The 21,042-nt window shown below is 40.1% G+C and overlaps 2 protein-coding genes across 2 annotated transcripts; both read left to right on the top strand.

Annotated features, from left to right (window-relative positions):
• The first annotated feature begins 964 nt into the window (after positions 1 to 964).
• Positions 965 to 4,023, top strand: LOC310933824 (proteasome subunit alpha type-2). The gene is made up of 8 exons (XM_083897394.1): positions 965 to 1,014; positions 1,537 to 1,613; positions 1,876 to 2,008; positions 2,122 to 2,244; positions 2,367 to 2,448; positions 2,876 to 2,949; positions 3,070 to 3,127; positions 3,248 to 4,023. The coding sequence occupies exons 1-8, from the start codon at positions 974 to 976 to the stop codon at positions 3,362 to 3,364; spliced, it is 705 nt and encodes a 234-aa protein (XP_083753520.1). The 5' UTR covers positions 965 to 973; the 3' UTR covers positions 3,365 to 4,023.
• A 962-nt stretch (positions 4,024 to 4,985) lies between these two features.
• atad2 (ATPase family AAA domain containing 2) lies at positions 4,986 to 19,590 on the top strand (the record flags this gene model as incomplete). Its single annotated transcript, XM_083897978.1, has 29 exons — positions 4,986 to 5,186; positions 6,731 to 6,885; positions 7,105 to 7,160; positions 7,397 to 7,577; positions 7,887 to 7,974; positions 8,075 to 8,156; positions 8,330 to 8,515; positions 8,926 to 9,046; positions 10,688 to 10,789; positions 11,027 to 11,135; positions 11,436 to 11,551; positions 11,894 to 12,068; positions 12,249 to 12,337; positions 12,788 to 12,947; positions 13,055 to 13,145; positions 13,778 to 13,955; positions 14,073 to 14,209; positions 14,412 to 14,538; positions 14,631 to 14,817; positions 15,091 to 15,276; positions 15,400 to 15,535; positions 15,711 to 15,907; positions 16,085 to 16,244; positions 16,386 to 16,508; positions 16,901 to 17,077; positions 17,170 to 17,688; positions 17,875 to 18,011; positions 19,058 to 19,186; positions 19,481 to 19,590. The coding sequence occupies 29 exons, from the start codon at positions 4,986 to 4,988 to the stop codon at positions 19,511 to 19,513; spliced, it is 4,338 nt and encodes a 1,445-aa protein (XP_083754104.1). The 3' UTR covers positions 19,514 to 19,590.
• Between the last annotated feature and the right edge of the window lie 1,452 nt (positions 19,591 to 21,042).

The raw sequence follows: 21,042 nt of genomic DNA, 5'->3' as shown, positions 1-21,042 counted from the left end.
TACATACATAGAAAAGTTGTGTCTGATTTATTTGCGCCATATAACAAATAAATAATTTAAAGTTAATAATTTGAATTAAAGTGAATTAATTTGGTTTTTGGAGTCCACAAAGGGGGAAAAACAATCAAATTGCCAAGACTAAAACAGGTATTGCTATGGAGCAAATGTGTCAAACTCAAGGCCCGGCACGCCATGTAATTTTATGTGGCCCGCAGTGATTAATTGGTCTTGAAAATCTGTGTTAAAATAGGTCTATGCTGCTTTAAGGCGTGCGTTGACCATAAACTACATTTCCCGCCACTAGATCGCAGTGTATCATTGTATATGCATCATGCGACGAGTGAGATTGAGATTGAGACTGTGATCGCAGCAGAATGTGTTCACGAAAGCCACAACCAAAAACGATGTGGCAGTGAAAGCTAGCTTTATTGTGGCTGAAGAAATGGCCTGTGCTTCAAAGTCTTTTTCTGAGTCTGCCCCGACCAGATACAGACTTTTAAAACTATTAGTTTGTCCAGAAACACCATTGCGGACCGGGTTACATCTATAATAGCATCATATTTGTAACATGAATAAGTAATAAATACAGAAAGTTATTTAGCAATATGTAGTTACCTTATATTTAGTTTCATTTATTCTGTATGACAGTTACATCTGGGCCTTTGAGGGTAACAATTATGCTGATGTGGCACTCAGTGAAGATGAGTGTGACACCCCTGCTATAGAGCAATACATCAATGGAAATTATAATATTTTATATTGAACAAAAAATATGTTCTTTTGGTGAAACCATTATTGTGTTGAAACCAGAGACCATACATTTTTCTCATGCTTGTAATGCGTACTGTATGCTGCTGTATGTGACATGTCAACTATTATTCTGTTATCCTGACGTTCTCATATAGGGGGCAGTATACACACTGACGTTGATTTCAAAGTCTCGGCTTACTCAGAGTAGAAGAAAAGGAACAAGATGGCGGAACGAGGCTACAGTTTCTCTCTCACCACATTTAGGTAAACTTTCTTAAATCATAGTGAAATAAATGAATGTAGCGGAACATATACCATGTGGGTGTTCTCTTACAATTTATTTGTAATTCTATTCAAAACAAATATACGCAGTATTTTCGAATTTAACCTAGGAACCTTGGAAGTTTTTGTGAGCTGCCGCTATTGATGCACTGTCATTGCCGGGTAATGCAATGAATCGGCCACCGTCAACTGTTAGCATGGTGGCTAACAGGCTTTTAGTTGAAACAGCCTCGTGTCGCATGTGTGTTTTGATATCGATAACAAAATCAAGTTGATGTTTCGTGTGGAGCCGATAACTTAACGGTGTGAAACAGATGGGCCTTAACACGTTGAAGATAAATACACGCCGAACTAGCGCCAAGTTAGCTCCCGTGAGTCCCCGTTTGCTTTCAGTTTCGCCTTTGTTGTTTGTAAACGGCAAACCAGCTTTTCAAATGAAAGACACTATTTTGTTCGGCTAGTCAAATGTGCAACACATTAACGTCCCACATGTTCTTCCCGCAGTCCATCTGGGAAATTGGTCCAGATTGAATATGCCCTGGCAGCGGTAGCAGCCGGAGCTCCATCGGTTGGCATCAAAGGTATATTAAACGTCAGGACTTCCTCTCGCCTAATCAATCTGCAATTTCTGCTATTCCATTTTCCCACTACAGCGAAATGCAGAATGGGAGTAACTTTTCAGTTGTGTAATTGTTAAACTTTAACTTTACATTCCACCCATTCACATCTTTGGTTCATGAACTGTTCCTCTTCCTTCAATCATAACAACTTATATGTGACATTTCATGAATGTATCAAATAATTTGTTGAGGCACAAACTGATATTTTTCATTGATTTTTCAGCTTCAAATGGAGTTGTCTTGGCAACAGAGAAGAAACAGAAGTCCATCCTGTATGACGAGCAGAGTGTCCACAAAGTGGAGCCCATCACGAAGCACATAGGCATGGTCTACAGTGGCATGGGACCAGACTACAGGTAATCATTGATTGAATAGTGATTATTTTCATGCTTTTTGGTCATTTGAATGGAATGTGCTTTTTGTGCAGAAGATTAACAAGCATCCTTTTGGGCTTGTGTCCTCCTTGCAGGGTCTTAGTGCGACGAGCCCGTAAGTTGGCACAACAGTACTTCCTGGTTTACCAAGAGCCAATTCCCACTGGTCAGCTTGTCCAAAGAGTGGCCTCTGTCATGCAGGAGTACACGCAGTCTGGGTGTGTATTAAAAATTACACCTTTATATGTATATGCTTGTAAATGCATTACTTTTGAATATACGTGTATCTAACCAAACAGACAGAATATTAATGTTGATTATGTCTTGTTTCCTCCTCCAGTGGTGTGCGTCCATTTGGCGTGTCATTGCTGATAGCTGGATGGGATGAGGACCAACCTTACCTGTTCCAGTCAGACCCCTCTGTATGTCATGTTCAAGCACTAATTCTGCATGTCATTATTTACTATTTACTATATCCTTAAACCTCAGATATAGCTAATTTTTTTTTTTTGACAAGTATATCCTGAATAATATACTGCTCGTTTTTGTACTGGATAAACTGGTAATTTTACACTCCTAAGGTACCACATTGTTAAGTACAGTTGTTTATGTTATGCACAATATTAAAAATATAGCTGTGGAAAATGCAAAAAATAATCAGAATGGTTTCATAAGGCTAATTATGGTGCTGCAACCAAAGATGTCACCAGCATCCTTAAAGGCCATATGTTACATTTTAGTTTATATTTCTGCAGCGTTTTCATGTAAAGATCATACTCTCTTTATAATATGCGGTATGTCAGACCTATTACAAATGTGCTGATTTAAGTATTTTGTTTTATTTGACAGGGTGCATATTTTGCTTGGAAAGCCACAGCCATGGGAAAGAACTATGTCAATGGAAAAACATTCCTCGAGAAAAGGTATGAGTCCACAAATAATCATGTCACAGCAAATGTAAAGATGCGAGTAATGATATGAGCTGAGGCTGATACATGATACGTAGATGAGAGTAGAGAGATGACCCTTTTTTCCTGCTTCAGGTATAACAATGATCTGGAATTGGAAGATGCCATCCACACTGCAATCTTGACACTGAAGGTATATTCTTATTCTTATTATCATTATCATTGTACATGGGGCATTTGAATCTATGTGAACTGTTGGAGTGTTTCTTCTTTTTATTAACGGTCATCTCTTCTCTGTCTCTTTGTGTTACAGGAGAGTTTCGAGGGTCAGATGACAGAGGAGAACATTGAGGTGGGGATCTGTAATGAGGCCGGCTTCAAACGACTCTCCCCAGCAGAAGTGAAAGACTACCTGGCTGCCATTGCATAAACGTGCCCTGCATGGTGCGGGGCTCTCTGGCCACATTTCAAGACAAAGACACAGCAGTGAGTGTAGTAGCCAACAGTCCCATGACGGATTACTGCAGTAAACCCGTAACTTCACTATATTTTAGACACTGGAGGCAATCATTGTCAGACCTCCTTACTTGGTGGTGTGTGCAGCTAATTCATCCACCACTCTCAAAAGCATTGACCAAACTCCATGAGTAGCAGTGAGATGCCAGACTCTTACCAGTTCTTATTAGCTCTGTTATACATGTGTAATGTGACTGTTGGCTACTGTGCACATGGAAAGAAATGTGGCCTCTGAGTGAAGTCTCAAGTCTTCCATTGATTCCTTCATTTTTTTCCTCATCACATGGTAGCACCAATGACTTCAGTCGAATATATTCAACATTTAAAATGGTCACCATTGATAACATTGACAAATTAATCTAGCGTGAAAAAGAAATGAAAACGAGGCTGTTTGAGGCCATTAGGCAAAACCCCCTGCATCACGAGAAGCAGAATAAAGACAAATGCGGAAGTATGAAGGATACAATGAAACATTATGAGATTTTACAGTCAGGATCTGGTTGTCTGTACAGCAGTTTTACACGGTGTACCCTTTTTTTCAGACTAGAAACAATTCTAGAGTTTGTATTTTCTCTTCTGTAACCTGTTGCATTCAAATAAAAGACAATGGGATAATTTTGACTGTTAAGTTATTGTTTTGCTTTGAAAATAACAGCTTGCAGCCGCTTAATTGTTAAGTTTAAGGCTCCTCAAAAGCACAACACTTATTAAAAAGATAACCTAAGAATGTATTATTTAAATATATGTCATGTCTGGATCGTCCTGTCCCAGATCGTTGGGATTTTATATGTTATTGTAATGATGGTCAACATCTACTTTAAACTAAATCACTGCAATCACTTTGCCGTTTGCTGAGAGACAAACCACAAGGTATTGTAAGTAAAATTGTACAATGAGTGAGTGTCGGGAAACGTCATTGCATCCCTAATCTTTATACTAAACACTACATGAACTATATGAACACACATTATTAGTAATAAACACATCCCATTCATTAAAATTTCTTTCCACAGTATTTTGGAAAATTTTAAGAAATGAAGTGGTCCATTCGACCGCAGCTTTAATGATCAATACTCCTGTGTTCAAACATCATAAAGCATAGCTCGCCTTCAGTGTGGCGCGCGCGCTATAACAGCCACCCGAACACCTTTTCAAAACGGTCGCGTATTGCTCCGCGTACACTACGTTCATGTGTTCGTTTAAATTGATGCAGTTGCCGATGTGGCGATGGCAACAAAAACGAAACTAAAGTGCTGCGTCAATGTGACTAAAATAAAGTGATTTGAAATATGACGTGAGCTGATTTTATTCACTATTCTGCCAAAGAGATCTATTTTTCCCGGCGGCAGCTTCCGGCTTCCTACCTCACAACCTCCGATGACGTTTATGGCGCCAGAAATCAAGGGTTTAGTGAAGACCTATGGTGTGTGTGTATGTGTCAGCTGGTGGATATTATTCACTGTTAGCCGTGCTATGTGGACAGCCCCGTAAGGATACGTTATAAAGCAGAACTGCGGCTGGAATTTTGAGTCAAGATGGTGATGCTACGCAGCAGCGGTGGTGGTGTCGGAGCAGAGCCGGCAACTCCTGCGAAAAGGAGGTCGACGGAGTTGGACACAAGCTCCGAGTTTCTGTCGCTGCTTCCCGCGTCGCAGAGAAAGTCCGCCCGGGTGACCCGCTCCTCTCGGGCCCCGGACGACAGCTATTTCAGCAGCCCCGAAAACAACACGGCGAATGTGAGGACGTGCACTCACCACACAGCTCGTTTGCTAACTGTATCACTGTGTGTTATGTTTTGTAGATACATCGTCTGTGGTGGTAAACTTTGCTTAAGTAGTTAAGCTTTCGTGCTAAGCTAACTAGCTACACGGACAGTTATTACCAGCTTCATTCACAGATAATCCGAATGAGCACCTGTAGTCTGTCTGCTCATGTACGGATACTCGGATGTCTTTTGGACATTTGTTGACAAATTTGTGTATTCATTCGTTAGCGCCATTCATTCATTAATTCAACTTTGACTTATGTTATTCAATCAAATCTTAAGATTCATACTTGATTTTGATATTTAGTTGTTTTTAAAGCATATTCTAATTATGAACTAACTAAATAAATAATACAATTAAAAGTTTAATGGAAGTTTGTAAAAAAACAATGAATTTCTGTGCTGCCCTCAGTTCTTGAGGAAGGCTGTTCCGCAAAACGCTGCTTCTCCATGAGTTGAACTTTTGACCTATGTGATGATTCAAAGACCACTATAAGCAAGTCAAATGATTGTGAAGGTCCAAACGTTAAAACCCTATAAAAATGGCCTTAAGCTTTATTCTGGAACTCATCAATGCATATATTCCAGGGTTGGTGTAATATGTGCTTGCTTTCTGGTCTATAGTCAGAGTTCTGCAGTATTTGTAAAAGAGATATGTTCTATAACTACACAAAAACTAATGGGATAATGTAGCATTTTACTATGTGTCACGTGTGCATAAACTACCCACTACAAGTTGTGGCACGTGTATATATTGTTAAAAGGAATGGTGGTCGCGGGGAATAGATACAGTGAAATATCCCAATATTTTTGCGTGTTAATATGTCGCTTTTGTATGGATTAGGGCCACATATGTTTTTTGTTGGAAACAGAATTTGAAAAATAAAGGAAAAAAGGTACGATTCTGACTTTAATCTCAAAAGTCAGGCTGTTTTTTTTGTATTTTTGTATTAGATCTTTCAAGTATCGATGTTTTATTTTTAGCATATCTTTTTTAACTGATGTTACAAATAAACAAACTTTTTGTGTATTATCATAAAAATTTAGGACGTTTCAGTCCACTAGATGGTGCCAAGTGCTCTCATTAGAGCAATTGTTTGAATATTTCATTATGACATGATAATATTGTAACATTGTGTCTCTGGTGATTACCACCCATAAAACATTAAAAATGTGTGCTCACAGCCCAACATTAAAAGTTGATGACCAGTTTCAGTGTTGACAGGTAAATTAAAAAGTAGGTCAAAGTGCTTGCTGAGACGGGTCATTAGGTCAGCAGCAGCACCCTCAGAGCAGATGGTGACTCGTTGGCTACACCAACAACACATTGTTGCATTTGCTGCTATGACTAGTGTGTCTGAAGCTGCCTGGTCAAAGATGACAAAATACTTTTAACAAACTAAACTAAACAGTCTCCGTGGCACCTACATGTGTTTATTTACCATGTAAATCTCCTTTGTTACACACTATAATCATACATAATTCAGTGTAAATAATTAACTGCTCATGTTGCAGGGACATACCAGCACAAAGGAGGAACAGGGAAGTGGTCTCCATCACACTCCAAAGACCAGAGGACAGAAAACGAGGCAAGATGTCTCCTTTGTTGACACTGAGCCAAAGGCCAGCTCTCCTGTGAATGGAGACAACGCTGAAGGCGGCTGCACCAGGTAATACATATCCACTTGCCTATTATTTATGTGTCATTATTGAGCAAAATCTCCTTCGCTGGGATTTTGAGAACACTTATTTTTAATCATCTCAAGAATAACTTCAGGTAAATGAATGTGATTTTATTTGGCCAACATTGTGTTTATAGTTACATGCTGGCAAAACAACAGTGACACAAGGAATACATGTTTGAGTTAAAACTTCCTCTCTGTCTTCAGGAAATCTACCAGGCTGCAGAGAGAGGGAAAAGCCTGCAGTGGCAAGCAGCATGCAGGTACAGTTCTATACTGTGTTTGTCCTATCATGCTCTTTTCGGAAAAGTAAAGATTAGGGAAAGGCCCTTCATGCAAAAACATATTTCAGTATTCATTGGGAAATAGTAAGTGAATAGATGAAGAGGTTAGGACAGATGGAAGGCCAGGACAAATTGTAACTTAAACCTTGCTTAATGTCATCATGCCCATCAACAAAATAAATAGCAATCAAATGTTGCCTCTGTTGGTTACCAAGATGTTCCAGATGAAGTGGAGGGGTCATCCACTCCCAAGAGGAGCCGCTTTAACCTACAGAGCCGAGAAGTGGAGGAGGAGGAGGAGGACGAGGATCACTCCGTGAGACGTAGCTCCCGAATCACAAGATATAAACTAGATACCCGCAACCAGTCAGTGCTCTATGATCGCCTCATTACCAAGTGAGTTCAGCAACATTTGCTCCACTGACATTTGATTCCTACTTCAGTGTTTTTATTGGTAATGAAGCTTCAGCACCAAGATTAGAAATTATAATGCATGTTGTCATGTTTTTATGTCATTTAGATAATTGTATAAAGATGATTCTGTCACATTTTTGAATCTTAACCAACTGAAACAAAGTAGTGAGCACAATGACAAACATAATACGGCTCAGCGTTTTATAAAAAGCACTGCTGTGAAACTGCGAACTGGACAAAATTAAGGCACCTGTTTTTTTTCATTATCAAATTGATTGTGATTTAACCCAGCACTGCTGAAGCCGTCCTCCAGAAGATGGACGACATGCAGAAGATGAGACGGAGACTGAGGAGTAAAGATAGAGACACCAAAGAAGAGGTATAAATTATGACACTTTTTTATTATTATTATTTTAACTGATAAAAAATCTTAATCAGTCATGTTATAAGCATGTGACCTTTTCTAATAGTCTAAGCAGCTTGGTGTTTACACTCGGGACCAAATGAGGATGTCGCTAAGAACACATGCAGATGGTAAAGACACTGAGGATGACAGCCAAGGTGAGATGGATTAAGTTGTAAAGTATAAAGCTTGGAAATACAAGGCATGCAGGTCTGACCTGACCCAATCTACCAAATCCACAGCTATAAAGCTCAGTGTGAAAATATTCATTTTTTGAAACTATTCGGACATTTGAGGTATGGTACTCTAATTGTTGTGTTCAAACTCACAGGAGGGGCCCAGGATGATCACGATGAAAAGGAGGAGGGAGATGGAGAGGAGGATGAGGAAGAAGATGACGACGACGAAGAAGAAGATGATGATGATGAAGATGCCGTGGATGAAGAAGAGGAAAATCAGAGGCGCTATGATTTTAGACAGCGAAAGACTGTTGTTCGCTACCAGGCCCCACAGCGTGGTACTGCCACTTTTTCAAACTCTGTCACTGCATTGATTGGAATCGTTTGTGCAGAACTGAAAAGCTCGATTGTTTATCCAGAGCTTTGCCAATAATTTTAGCTTCTGGAAAATAACCATATTACAATAAATATACAAGCTTAATTTTAGGGACAGTTATTTTACTTGTAATGTAAATGTACTTTTCAAAAGGGATGAACTTTACAATTCCTTGCCCTACTTAAAACTTTGCAGATGTCAACAAGATGCTGATGGCATTAAAACCAAAAATAAAGACAGCTAGTGTATAAAATGTTTAAAATATTTACAGATTTAGAAATCTTCTTTTCAAGTGACTGTGTAGTGAGACTTCTTTCTTTGTGACATTGAATGTTTGACACCATCTGATCAAGTGTAATTATGTTATGTTAGAACCCAGAGAGCCCAGGAAGCGCAGCATGTACTTCAAGGACCACTCGTCTCCGACCAGACGCAGGTTCATATTCGGCTCCTCGGCCCCCAGGAGCCCTTACAACCGGAGGAGAACAAGCAGGTTAGCATGTTCATTCACTGCTCAGTCACAATTATTTAATATTGTTTTTGTTTTTTTTACATAGTCGCTCTTGTATGTCTAACATTTTTTATTTAGGTGCAACAGCAAATAACCAGGAAATTCCGACTGTCTGTCCACCTGTCTGTTCATCTTAAAGGCAAAAGTCCTTTGACTTTGAACAAAGAAAAGGTAGTAAAACATTACTGGGAATGGAACTGAGATGAGAGGAGCTTTGAGAGAGGGGAAGAATCTGGGATTAAGAAGGAAGGATGGGGATGAAAGAATTAGAATGAAGAAGAACCATAGGCTGTGCTGAAGAACTTTGAAATTGTGGAGGGCAGCATTACACCTCTTGGTTTATAGACTGCTGGAAACTATTATTAGAAGAAGGAAGGCTTTTTATTGTCATTGAGCCACTTTCGTCCCCTCACACACAGCCAGTTTACTAAGAGCACCAATCTTTTTGCAGTGCCGGCTTGGAAACTTTCAAAACTTAACTTTTTAATACAATTTGAACATTACCAATTGATTGGCTGTTCATTTGTTCATTTGATATTTTTTGTGAAAGGTCAGTTAATGCCATCTCCAAGCACCCAATATCTCACAATAATTTCTATAGTAATAATAGAGTGCTATTACATATGTATTTTCACTGTTCTCACTCTGGTATATCAAAGCCTGTCCTTGGTTATAATTTATTTGACTTATTTATATCTCATATTATCAGATACACACAAAAAGACGTTTGTTCAGTATTAAGCATCTACAGTCACAGGTTATTTCATCACATGTAAAATACATTCTTGTTCTTCCCTCTTTTTTCCCTCTTTATTTCCCCCAAACTTCAGGTCTAGTTCTGAGAGGTAAGACTTCAATTCTCCACTTTGCTGGTGTTTCAGTGCCTTCACATGGGACTGTTTTTTTTTTTTTTTTATAAACAAATTTTGCAGTATAGATCAGGACATGCTTGCTATTGAAAGTATTCAGAAGAAGTATTAAGTAGTAATAATTGTAGTAGTGAGAACACTATTGCTAGACAATGGGAACACCATTTGTTGGTGGATTATGTTAAAGTCATGTAGTGAAGACGGGGAGAATATAGTCTACTTGGAAGCTTCTCCTAATGGAAATATGGATGCTATATAGACCAATATATTAACGTACTATTAGGTTGCCACATTAAAACTTCAATATTTGATAATGCCTCCCTTTAAACATGGTATACAAAGACACAATTTATTGCTTAGTTTTGTCTTGGTGGTGTTGTCTGTGGTTCTGTGTATGGACGGCAATATGGTGTAGAAATGTCTCTTTAAGGCTTGATATTGTTTCACATTTGTGTTTCTATTAGACCATATTTTCTCTGTTTATTTTCTTATTTTGTTCTCTGTGTTTGTTATTCCAGAGTTGTGTACTGTGATGGTATCATTTGAAATGGCTGAATGAGTCAACCTTTGTGTTGTTGTTGCACATGGTGCCTAATCTTCTCTAAACTTATTCATTATCACGTTTGTATCACCAAAGTGTTATGGGTGACTGATTTTGGATTTTTACATCAATACAAAATGTATTTTTTAATCGTATTCTTGTAATACTATTCTCATTGAAGATGATCTCTGTTTGCATTCTTTCCTCTTACAGAAGGCGACATGCCATCCACAGTAGCGACTCTACTTCTTCATCCTCAGATGATGAGACTTTCCAGAGACGGAGAAGTAAGAACAGGAGTCGCTCAGTCAACAGGTGAGAGCAGCTGTGACAGCGAACATACACGTAGACACTGACAGTGCTGCTCAGCTCATGATCACAGATAAACAAAGCACATTTATTGATTAGTTTAAATTTGTTATCATTACAAATTTGTCCTAAAAAATAATAAAAATAATTGGTAATTACTTTTACTCTGATTTATATTGTTCAGTTATAATTTCTTATAGTGTGATATTTACAGATGTAATGAGTTGTCTGTTTTTCATTCAGATGTCTACCAATGAACCTTGTGAAGGAAGACCTACTGGGAATCCATAAAGACCGTATGAAGATTGGCGCCAGCCTCGCTGATGTGGACCCCATGCACATAGACGGGACGGTAAGAGAATGGATTGGTGGATGGAAAGATGGAGACTAGGAAGATATTAATTTGTCTAATTAAATGGGGGCAATGAAAAACCCTATATGGACACAGTATATTGATCCAAATGCAAGATGACACAAATTATGTTTATGCGGAGGCAATAAAAAGAGGTACACGGATATACCATATTTCACATCTTTAAAACAAAACACTGTACATTTAATTAAAATCACTAATGATTGTAAGATTACTTTTTCTGTTTTAAAAAAAGATTCTTGAGAAAACAATATTTACACGGCATTGTTTGTGACCCAGGTGCGCTTTGACAGCATTGGAGGTCTGAGTCGACACATCTCATCCCTGAAGGAAATGGTGGTCTTCCCTCTTCTCTACCCAGAAGTCTTTGAGAGGTTCAAGATACAGCCACCCAGGTAAATTATGTTGTGTGTCTGAACAAATGAAAGTGACATGTTTACTTGCATACATACAATATTTGAGCGGTGTCATATTTTACATGAGAGGAGTCGTCATAGTTCTCCATTCCTTTTACAAAGTTTGAATAAATTATTCTTTTGAGGGACAGTCAAAGCTTTGACCACTGCTTTCCCTCTATTAAAGTTTTTTGTACACCATTGTACCAAGTTGTCCCATCAGTTCACAGGTGAAATACTCCACACAGACGAGAAGAAAATGGGAAGGAACCTCAGCAATGTTCAGGTTTCATTTGGGTTTGATGACAGTTAAATCTAAATGTTTGCTTTGTTTTTCTGTAGGGGCTGTCTTTTCTATGGTCCCCCGGGCACTGGGAAAACCCTTGTAGCCAGAGCACTGGCTAACGAGTGTAGTCAGGGTGAAAGAAGGGTATCGTTCTTCATGAGAAAGGGAGCTGACTGCCTCAGTAAGTGGGTTGGAGAATCTGAGCGACAGCTACGCCTGCTATTTGACCAGGTAAACCACTCTTCTGCATTATACCAAGACCTACCTGGTGCTTTGTAGCATAGATGAGAGATTGTGTCTCCTGTGTCACAGCCTTGATTGTACATTTAAAAAATAAATAGTAAATGGCATAGTATATAATAAAGTTGATGTTGATTTAATCAGTGACTTTTATGATTTCTCACTTTCTAGGCATACCAGATGCGTCCATCCATCATCTTCTTTGATGAGATTGATGGTTTGGCTCCAGTAAGGTCCAGTCGTCAGGACCAAATCCACAGGTCAGCTGTGCTCCTGACTTTACATTATACCACTCATGTGATGTTGTTGTGCACCACCTGAAATAACTACCAGGATGGAGTCAATACAAAGAAAATGAACCACTGTGTATGTCTCAGACAAACACAATCTTGTGGCCCATTTTGAAACAGAAATAGCTTTGAAGCATTTAATTGTATTATAATAATAACATGTTTCAGTTAAGAAGATCCGATTGTATCTGGAGAATAGGGGCAATGTACAGTTAAAATTTTAATTTGATGCACTGTTCCACATTTGCAGTCCATTGGCAGGCTGGAATAAGGACAGCATGTGCTACATTTACAAACAGTACAGAGTCATGCGGCATACAAAGTTTACATACACAAAGTACACAGGATGTGGTACAAAAAAACACAAAGGTATTAGCACTGTTTGCAATGTATAATCTTAGTTTTTCTATCTCTGTACAGCTCTATTGTGTCGACCCTCTTGGCTCTAATGGATGGATTAGATAGTCGAGGAGAAATTGTTGTGATCGGAGCCACAAACAGACTGGACTCCATTGACCCAGCTCTGAGACGACCAGGACGCTTTGACAGAGAGTTCCTCTTCGGCCTGCCGGACCGAGAGGTTGACAACTCTTTTAATGTTTCCTCTATTTTCATATTTATAATTAGTGAGTAACAAGTAGGAGAACACAGATGGAGCTGAACTTGAAACTCGTTTTTGTGTGGCAGGCCAGAAAGGACATTCTGAAGATCCACACCAGACAGTGGGTTCCACAACCTTCTGACACTTTTCTAGAGGAGTTGGCAGATGAATGTGTTGGTATGTTTGCACAGTGGTTCCCAGTTTCCCACATTTTTATTTTGTGTATTTATTTGAGCGGGGGCAGCCAAGACACTATTTTTCACTTGTAGTCACTGGATAGATGTAACCATGTCCCCCTAAAAACAGAATATAAAATAGAAATTACAAAACTTTGCAGCATTACTTGTGTTAAAATGTCTTAATGCCAGGAGTTTTCCCACTTAATGATGCTTTTCAATACCAAAATTAAAAGTTCACAAGCTATGGACAGCTAAGTGCTGTTGGTGCTGACAGACCTGAGTACATTAACCATTTTCTTAAATGTGCTCTGAATAATTTTGTGTGGGATAAAGTTCAAATTCCAGAACTGCTCTAACAGATAATACAGACTGACTGAATGCAACTTTTCTTTGACAGCTATTATGTTAATCTCTTACACCACCTCTTGTTATTCTATTTCGAAAAAGTATCTTACTTCTCTCTGCCTCAAAATATGAATGGATCTTATGAAGGGCCAGCGCAAAGTCTGGGTGCCAGAACTTCAATTCCATCCATGGATTTCCATGAGGAAATCTGTTGAACCCTGAGGACTACAGATTAACATTACCAATAGACTTGGTGGTTAGTAACAACAAGCTTTGTCTTGGCAGGTTATTGTGGAGCAGATATCAAGGCAGTGTGTTCAGAGGCTGCCCTGTGTGCTCTGCGGCGACGCTACCCACAAATCTACTCCTCATCACAGAAACTTGTACTTGATGTCGACTCCATTGTCATCACAAACAAAGACTTTATGGCTGCCATGTCCAAGATGGTGCCAGCTGCTCAGAGGTAGTTGCCTCCTTTTTTTTTGTCATTAAGAACATTTATCCGTCAGACTTTAGGCCTGGTTCTTGCACATGTTTATTTAATTATGACACAATAGTTGTTCTTTGTCCCTGCCCCCAGAGCTGTAGTGTCACCAGCCAAGGCCCTGATTTCTGCCATCCATCCTTTGCTGAGCGCTACCCTGCAGAGCATCCTTCACGTGGTCCACAGAGTGTTCCCACATGCTGAGCAAGGCTTGAAGAGGAAGAGAGGACAAGGTACCGTTCAGCTTGTTTGTATTCAGTTATTGTGGCCTTTGTTGGTTTTGTTAATTTTCCTGCATTCATTAATTCATTCATTTAATTGAATAAACTAGTGTATGTTAGCAATTACAGGGAACACCCTCATTCATTTGCCATCTTCATCTTAGACATCAGTCTGTCATCAGGAACAACTGGTATAATTTGTGTCTGTTTCCAGGTGTGGCCTGTGTTGTGTCTGACGATGAACTGATGTTCAGTGAGGATGATGTTGAAGAAGTCAATGGACAAGCCCCTCACTCTCAACTTAAAACCCCCGCTGTAAAGGGACTCCTCAACCTCAACAGGCAAGTTCTTGTGCAAATTTGACTCCCTGAAAAGTTGAAAATCACAATCAAAGTTTTCTGCACTACAGCCATCTGTCTCTATCATTTTTTAGGAGTGTGCTGAGCCAGCCGACCTCCTACCGCCCCAGACTGCTACTGGAGGGCAGACCAGGCTCAGGTCAGAGCTCTCACCTGGGACCTGCTGTCCTCCACGCTCTGGAAAAATTCACTGTGTACACTCTGGACATGGCTGTGCTGTTTGGAGCCAGTGCAACTGCACCAGAGGAGACCTGTGCTCAGGTAAATACGATATCATGTAGATTTAGACTAATGCACTGATGATGTCACTGGTGATGTATAAGGTAGATGCTCCTTTTTATTCTAGCAGCCTTGTCAAATTCAGTGTGTTCTTTATAACATGAACCTCACTGGCCAAAATGGCTGCAACAGAGACTGTAGTTCATGGGCCCCACCTCCTTACATCATGGACTGTGGGGATAAATATGTACTACACACACAAATATTACACATAACAAAAGTTCAGTCTTTGATTTCCTGCCATATGTTGTGTAGATTTTTGTTGAAGCCAAGAGGACAGCTCCAAGTATCCTTTACATCCCTCACATTGGACAGTGGTGGGAAACGGTGAGTCCTGCCTTGCGAGCCACCTTCCTGAGCCTCCTCAGCTCGATCCCTGCCTTTTCGCCGATACTGCTGCTGGCCACCTGCAACCTGCAATATGACCAACTCAGCATGGAGGTACTGAAACTCATCGCAGAGCCAAATAAGATTTGAATGCATCAGATTTTCATGGTAGTAGAAGGATGATCTGACTCTCCTGAAATAACTTTTTCCACTCATCTCTCAATTTACTTGCCTCAGGTTCAGGAATTGTTTCGGGTGGAGTATGGGGAGGTTTTTCATGTCCAGGTCCCAACCAGCAGAGAAAGAAGAAACTTCTTTGAGGACCTGATACTTAACCAGGCTGCCAAGGCCCCTGCTTCGAAAAAGAAAGCTGGTGAGAAATAAATGAGTTTGGTAACACAAGTTAGTTTTGTGTTGAGTGCGGATAACATCAGTTTGGGTGCTATTTCTTAACTTGACAGTCGGTAATATTTTTTAAAAAGTATAAAATTGGAATATTCTAACGTATGAGGCTTTAATGCATCTGCATTACTAATTTCTCTCTTCAGTGCTCCATGCGTTGGAGGCGCTCCCCGTCGCTCCTCCGCCTGCTCCACGTCAGCTGACAAAGGAGGAGATCCAGAAATTGGAGGAGCAGGAGGAAGCCACTTTCAGGGAGCTCCGCCTCTTCCTACGTGATGTCACCAACCGACTGTCCCAGGATAAACGTTTCAAAGCTTTTACAAAGCCTGTGGATTTAGAGGAGGTAAATAGTTGATTCTGCTCACTTACAGTGCCTTTTACAAATTCTACACAAGTGGCTTTAAAATGTCGAATAAAAGGAATTATATATCTTGTGCCCAGTATAACTAATACTGTTGCTCACACTGGAAGTCCCTATACACCAACAATACTAATTCTCTACCTACAATGTGTGTTTTAGGTTCCAGATTATGCTGAGGTGATTAAAAAGCCTATGGACCTGTCAACAATTCTCTCAAAGATAGATCTCCACCAGTACAGGACAGTGAAAGAGTTCCTCCAAGATGTGGATCTCATCTGGCAGAATGCCCTTGAATACAACCCTGACAGGGACCCTTCAGGTACACAACCGTGAACAATAGATGCACAGACTTGCAGTAAATAATTAGACAACACGGCCGTTCCAGCTAGTTTGTGTCTTATCTGCAGTACATTTCATTTTGGATCATGAAAAAACAATCAAGCACATTTTTTCCCTTCAGATCGTCAGATCCGCCATAGAGCGTGTGCACTAAAGGACACTGTCCACGCCATCATCAGAGATGAACTTGATGAAGATTTTGAGAAGATTTGTGAGGAGATCAAAGAATCACGCAGCACAAGAGGTCAGTGCTTTGTGTGCGTGTTTGTGTGTTTGCCTGTGTGTGGTGTACGTGCATTAGAAACAAACATCTCATGATTAGACTTGTCCCAACCTCAGGGATTTTAACAGTGGTCCTCTTGTGTGAGCCCAGTTCTAAAATAACAACTATGCTGTAGATAATTATAGTTCCCCTTGGACTGACATGACTCGGCTACATTTAAAGTCATCTGACAAAGTATCTTACACTATGTTAGTCATGCAATATTTCATTTCATGTGTTAAGTGCTTCTTTCAGCAATTTTTCCTTACATGTATAGTTTTAAAGCAAGACTCTACACTTGAATCCTTGGAAACCTCTAGTAATAGAATGTACAGACAAAAAAAACATTTGCTTTCTGTTTGTGATTACCTCAGGCTGCTCTGCTGCACGGTTTGCTCCCTCCTTTTACCACGTCCTTCCCAAACAGCCCAAACCTTCTACTGAGGCTAAGAGCACAGATGTGACCCCACAAAGAGATCCAGCGGGTGGCGCTACAGCTGCTGTCACTCCAACTACAAATACATCTGCTGTTACAACACCTAAATCCACAGGTAAAAAAAACACTTTAGGTAACAACAAAGAAAGATGATTTAAATAAACAAGTTATAACTTAATAATTCTTCATTTTCCTTTGTTCCTCTAGCCCACAAGAAAAAGAGACGGAGGAACCGCTGGTCTGCTGGCCTGTATGCAAAGAAGAAGCCTTCATCTTCTCATGTGTCCAGAGATGACTCACAGTTAGGGTCAGATGAGGAGGAAGATGGAGACGACGAGGAGGAGGCTGAGAAGGAAGCAGAAAATGACGTTCAGACACACAATGAAAAAGAACCAGGGCAGTCTGAAGATGACAAGGTGATGACTGAGAGAAGGGATGAGGAAGGTGAATCGATCTCAGTAGACACTATCAAAAACAGCCACACTGAGACACAAGGAGATTCTCAGGAGCAAGCAATCACAGCAGAGAGTAGTGAAATTAAAGAGCAAAAGGTGACGGAAAGTGAGGAATGTCAAACTGAACAACAGGCAGATGACGGGAATGAGTTAAAGATGGCACAGGAAGCAGAGCTGGGTGACCATGTTGAGACAATGGAGGTGGACGCAACTGAAACCTCAACCACAGATGCTTCTGCAGTGGTCAGAGGAGAGGAAGACACAAACACAGGTTGGCTATTCTTTATTGCTGAGATGATGTGAAAAATACTGACCTTCAATCCACTCTATATTTTGCTTAAAAAAAGAACTCTAATGATGTGCAGCGATGCCAGGGTGCAATGGCTGTATTTGCTGTGTGAGCAGACTGACATGATCGTTGTCTGAAAACTTGATATACTCATGTTTTGTGTCTCAGAGCCAAGTGTGAGGCGAATTACTCGGGCTCTTAAGAGTGCCGTGCAGCAGCAGCAGCAGGTGATTGGTGTGGATAAAGCTCTGCAGATCCTGGACCAGGAAGTTCCTCCTCTGGTGGTGGACAGAGACAAATTAAAGGTGTGGTATACTTAGGCTGAATCCCAATACCACCCCTTAGCCCTCCCCCTTCCCCCTACCCCTTTGTCGGAGTTCCCCTTGGCCCTCAAAACAGAGTTGAGGGAGCGAGGGGTACGAACGTTCCCCTAAGAAATGAGACACACCTCCATTACGTCATCACGTCGTCCGGACTTGACGATCCCGGACTGCTACATCAACAAGCCGATGCGATGCTTGTTGATGTAACAATCCAAAAATGCCGTCCTCACAAGTAATGTCTGTTGCCTGGGCTATTTTTCTGTTTTTACGACTGTCAGCTGCTAACAAAGACATCGGCGGCGACGCTGTGAGGAGTGTTCACACACACAGTTACAGCGACTGCAGACCCGCTGCATTACCATAGCCACACACACACACACACACACACACACGGTGCAGAGGGAGAAAGCTGCTCGCAGACAGAGCGGAGGAGAGCGGGGACTGTGCACTCCGGCACAATTTGTTAATGTAAAAAAAAAATAGCGATAGCAGCTAGCTAACCACTTACGAAAGGAACGCCGGGATAGCATCGGCTACGACTAGCTAGTAATTCAAAACAAACTTGACTAGTGATTCAGAAACACCGTTGACAATTGAAGAAGACCACAATACAATCATTACACATGACTGTCGTGATTAAAATACTGAAAATACATTTGTTCGAGTCTTTAACGGCCAGCTTTCAAACTTCGCTGACAGGTGACGCGGCGGAAGCTGCGAAATCCCTGAAGCCCTCTGTTTCAAGTGTGGTCCTGAGGAAGCTTCGTTTCAAGGGCTACGTAGCCCTTCGGCTTGGCCCTACCCCTTAACCCTTATGAGAAATGAGACAGCCCTACCCCTCACATGAACGCGCAAAAACAAGGGGTAGGGGGAAGGGGGAGGGCTAAGGGGTGGTATTGGGATTCAGCCTTAGAAGACCTTAAAAATAATGACTTAAATGAAAGCCTTTTTTCTCTCCCTTATGATGTTTTCCAGCAAAAATTACGTGTGCATGTCAATCCTCTTTTTCTTGACTTTTTTTTCTTCAGGGATTACTGGAGAGAATAGTGACCAAGACCGATGGCTTTGAGGTCTATAAGCTCGAGAAGCTCTACGCACTTCTCTGCCAGAGCGTTTATAGACATAGACGAGACTACAACAAAACAGCACTAATACAGGTTAGTACTGAACTGTACTGGTGAGCATTTTTTCCCATTGTGGATATTTTTACTTGGCCTTGGAAGAAAGGCAAGAGTGCAATAAAATAACTTAAGAATGGCTCTCCATTCTTAAACCTACCAGTTTTCCTATAGACTCTTCATTGCAATATAGGTATAGGATAATTACTTGTGACCTTAAAAATGTAACATTGTCAGTGTTGTTGGGTGTTAATTTAATGTATATTTCACATATTTTTTATTTTGCTTTGTGTCTAATATGTTATGCATTTCTGGTCTTTTTGATTTGTTTAGGATTTGGAGCAGGAGATTGAAGACTTCTGTTAATTTTTCTATGAATGTGACACGTTTTTTAATGAATAGATCCCTCATCTTTTATGAAATGTGTAAATATTTAAACATGGTTCTATTTTCATAGAAACCTACAGGCACCTCTATCAGTGCATTAGCTACGTGTCTATAACCCCTTTTGCTCATATTTAATTAAATGGATTTCCACTACATGTTGCCCTTTTTTGTGAGCTCAGTATACATACCAGAGCTGCTGCCACTTATGACACAACCGTGACATAGATTAAAGTGTGCTTTTAGGAAACCGTGAATCACTTGTTCCACACAGTGTGTTCAAGGCATTTGTATTAAAAAATATGTTTACTCTTTATTCCTGTTTTTCAGGACATGTGGTTGAATTAAAACACTTCCTAACTCAAGAGTGTACCAAAGTGACTGTGCAAAACCAAAATGTACTCCTATTTTAACAGCCGGTATAATTATATCACAAGGCACATGCCACCATTATAATCCTTATTTTTATATCAGATCCTATCTAATCTGTAGAGAAAATTAGAATATTGGTTTATTGGTTTCACTCGAGGCAGAGAAAACGAAACCTAAAAGACCTTGGTATTTTGAATTTTAGTGTAGTAACCGTTTTTGGCCACATTCATACATATGGCACCTTTAACATAAATGGGTGGAACATTTTGTCTGCAATTTACCTCTATGTGGTTCATATCTTTAATCTTTCTGAATGTGTGTATTTTTGTGCATTTTCTAAATGCTTGAGGATACAAAAGTGGTGAACATTTCACTTATTGTACAACAAAATGATTAGTGCTAATATTACCACAAAAAAACCCACAATTTATTACTAAAGATACATTTTCTGTCAAAAATCTATAATTTATACAGATTAATATAAAACACAAATACAAAGAGGATGGCAAGTCACAATATACATTTTCTCCATTCATGATTATCACAACAATGTTATTAGCTTTGTGTGAGTACTTCATCACAGCGCATGCTGAAAACGTATATTTTTCCATTTCAACAGAAAATACATATACCCAAACGCCGGACCGCATACTGAAGTGAGACAATTCTGACATGAAAATCCGAGCTAATGACAGGAATTGATTTCTGAATCCATACAACACATTCAGCGTCACTTTCAGCCGAGTAACGTGAACGCAGCCTGTGTGTTGTCCTCATGTAGCTTCTGCTGCTGGGTCATGTAAGGACACGTTGGCAGGACGCCCAGCCTGGAGACTAGTGTGCCTCAAACATTCTACGTAAACACCACTTTTGATTTCACTTTTATTTTAAAGCCACTTGTGTTTATAAAACACATTACAATGGCGAACTCCACATGTTTTGTCGAAGTTTTCTCCCAAAAATTGGAGCACCAAGAGTCGCCGAGGAATGACGTCAGGACGCATCACATTGAACGATGACGCCGTTTGATCATTAGAAAAAAATCTGCCGTTTAAGAATATACGAGAATTAGGTCAAGCTAACTTAAACCAGTAGCCACAGTATACAATGAACGTCAGCGCCGCGCGATTGTTGGCGGT

The sequence above is a fragment of the Microchirus variegatus genome (genome assembly GCF_963457635.1).
Source record: "Microchirus variegatus genome assembly, chromosome: 1".
Taxonomy (NCBI): Eukaryota; Metazoa; Chordata; class Actinopteri; order Pleuronectiformes; family Soleidae; genus Microchirus; species Microchirus variegatus.
This window is presented reverse-complemented; position numbering and strand designations above follow the sequence as displayed.

Coding starts and splice junctions, on each gene's coding strand:
- LOC310933824 (XM_083897394.1), top strand. CDS start 974: ATGGCGGAACGAGGCTACAGTTTCTCTCTCACCACATTTAG. Junction 2,009..2,121: donor GGCATGGGACCAGACTACAG/GTAATCATTGAT, acceptor TCCTCCTTGCAG/GGTCTTAGTGCGACGAGCCC. Junction 2,950..3,069: donor AAAACATTCCTCGAGAAAAG/GTATGAGTCCAC, acceptor TTCCTGCTTCAG/GTATAACAATGATCTGGAAT.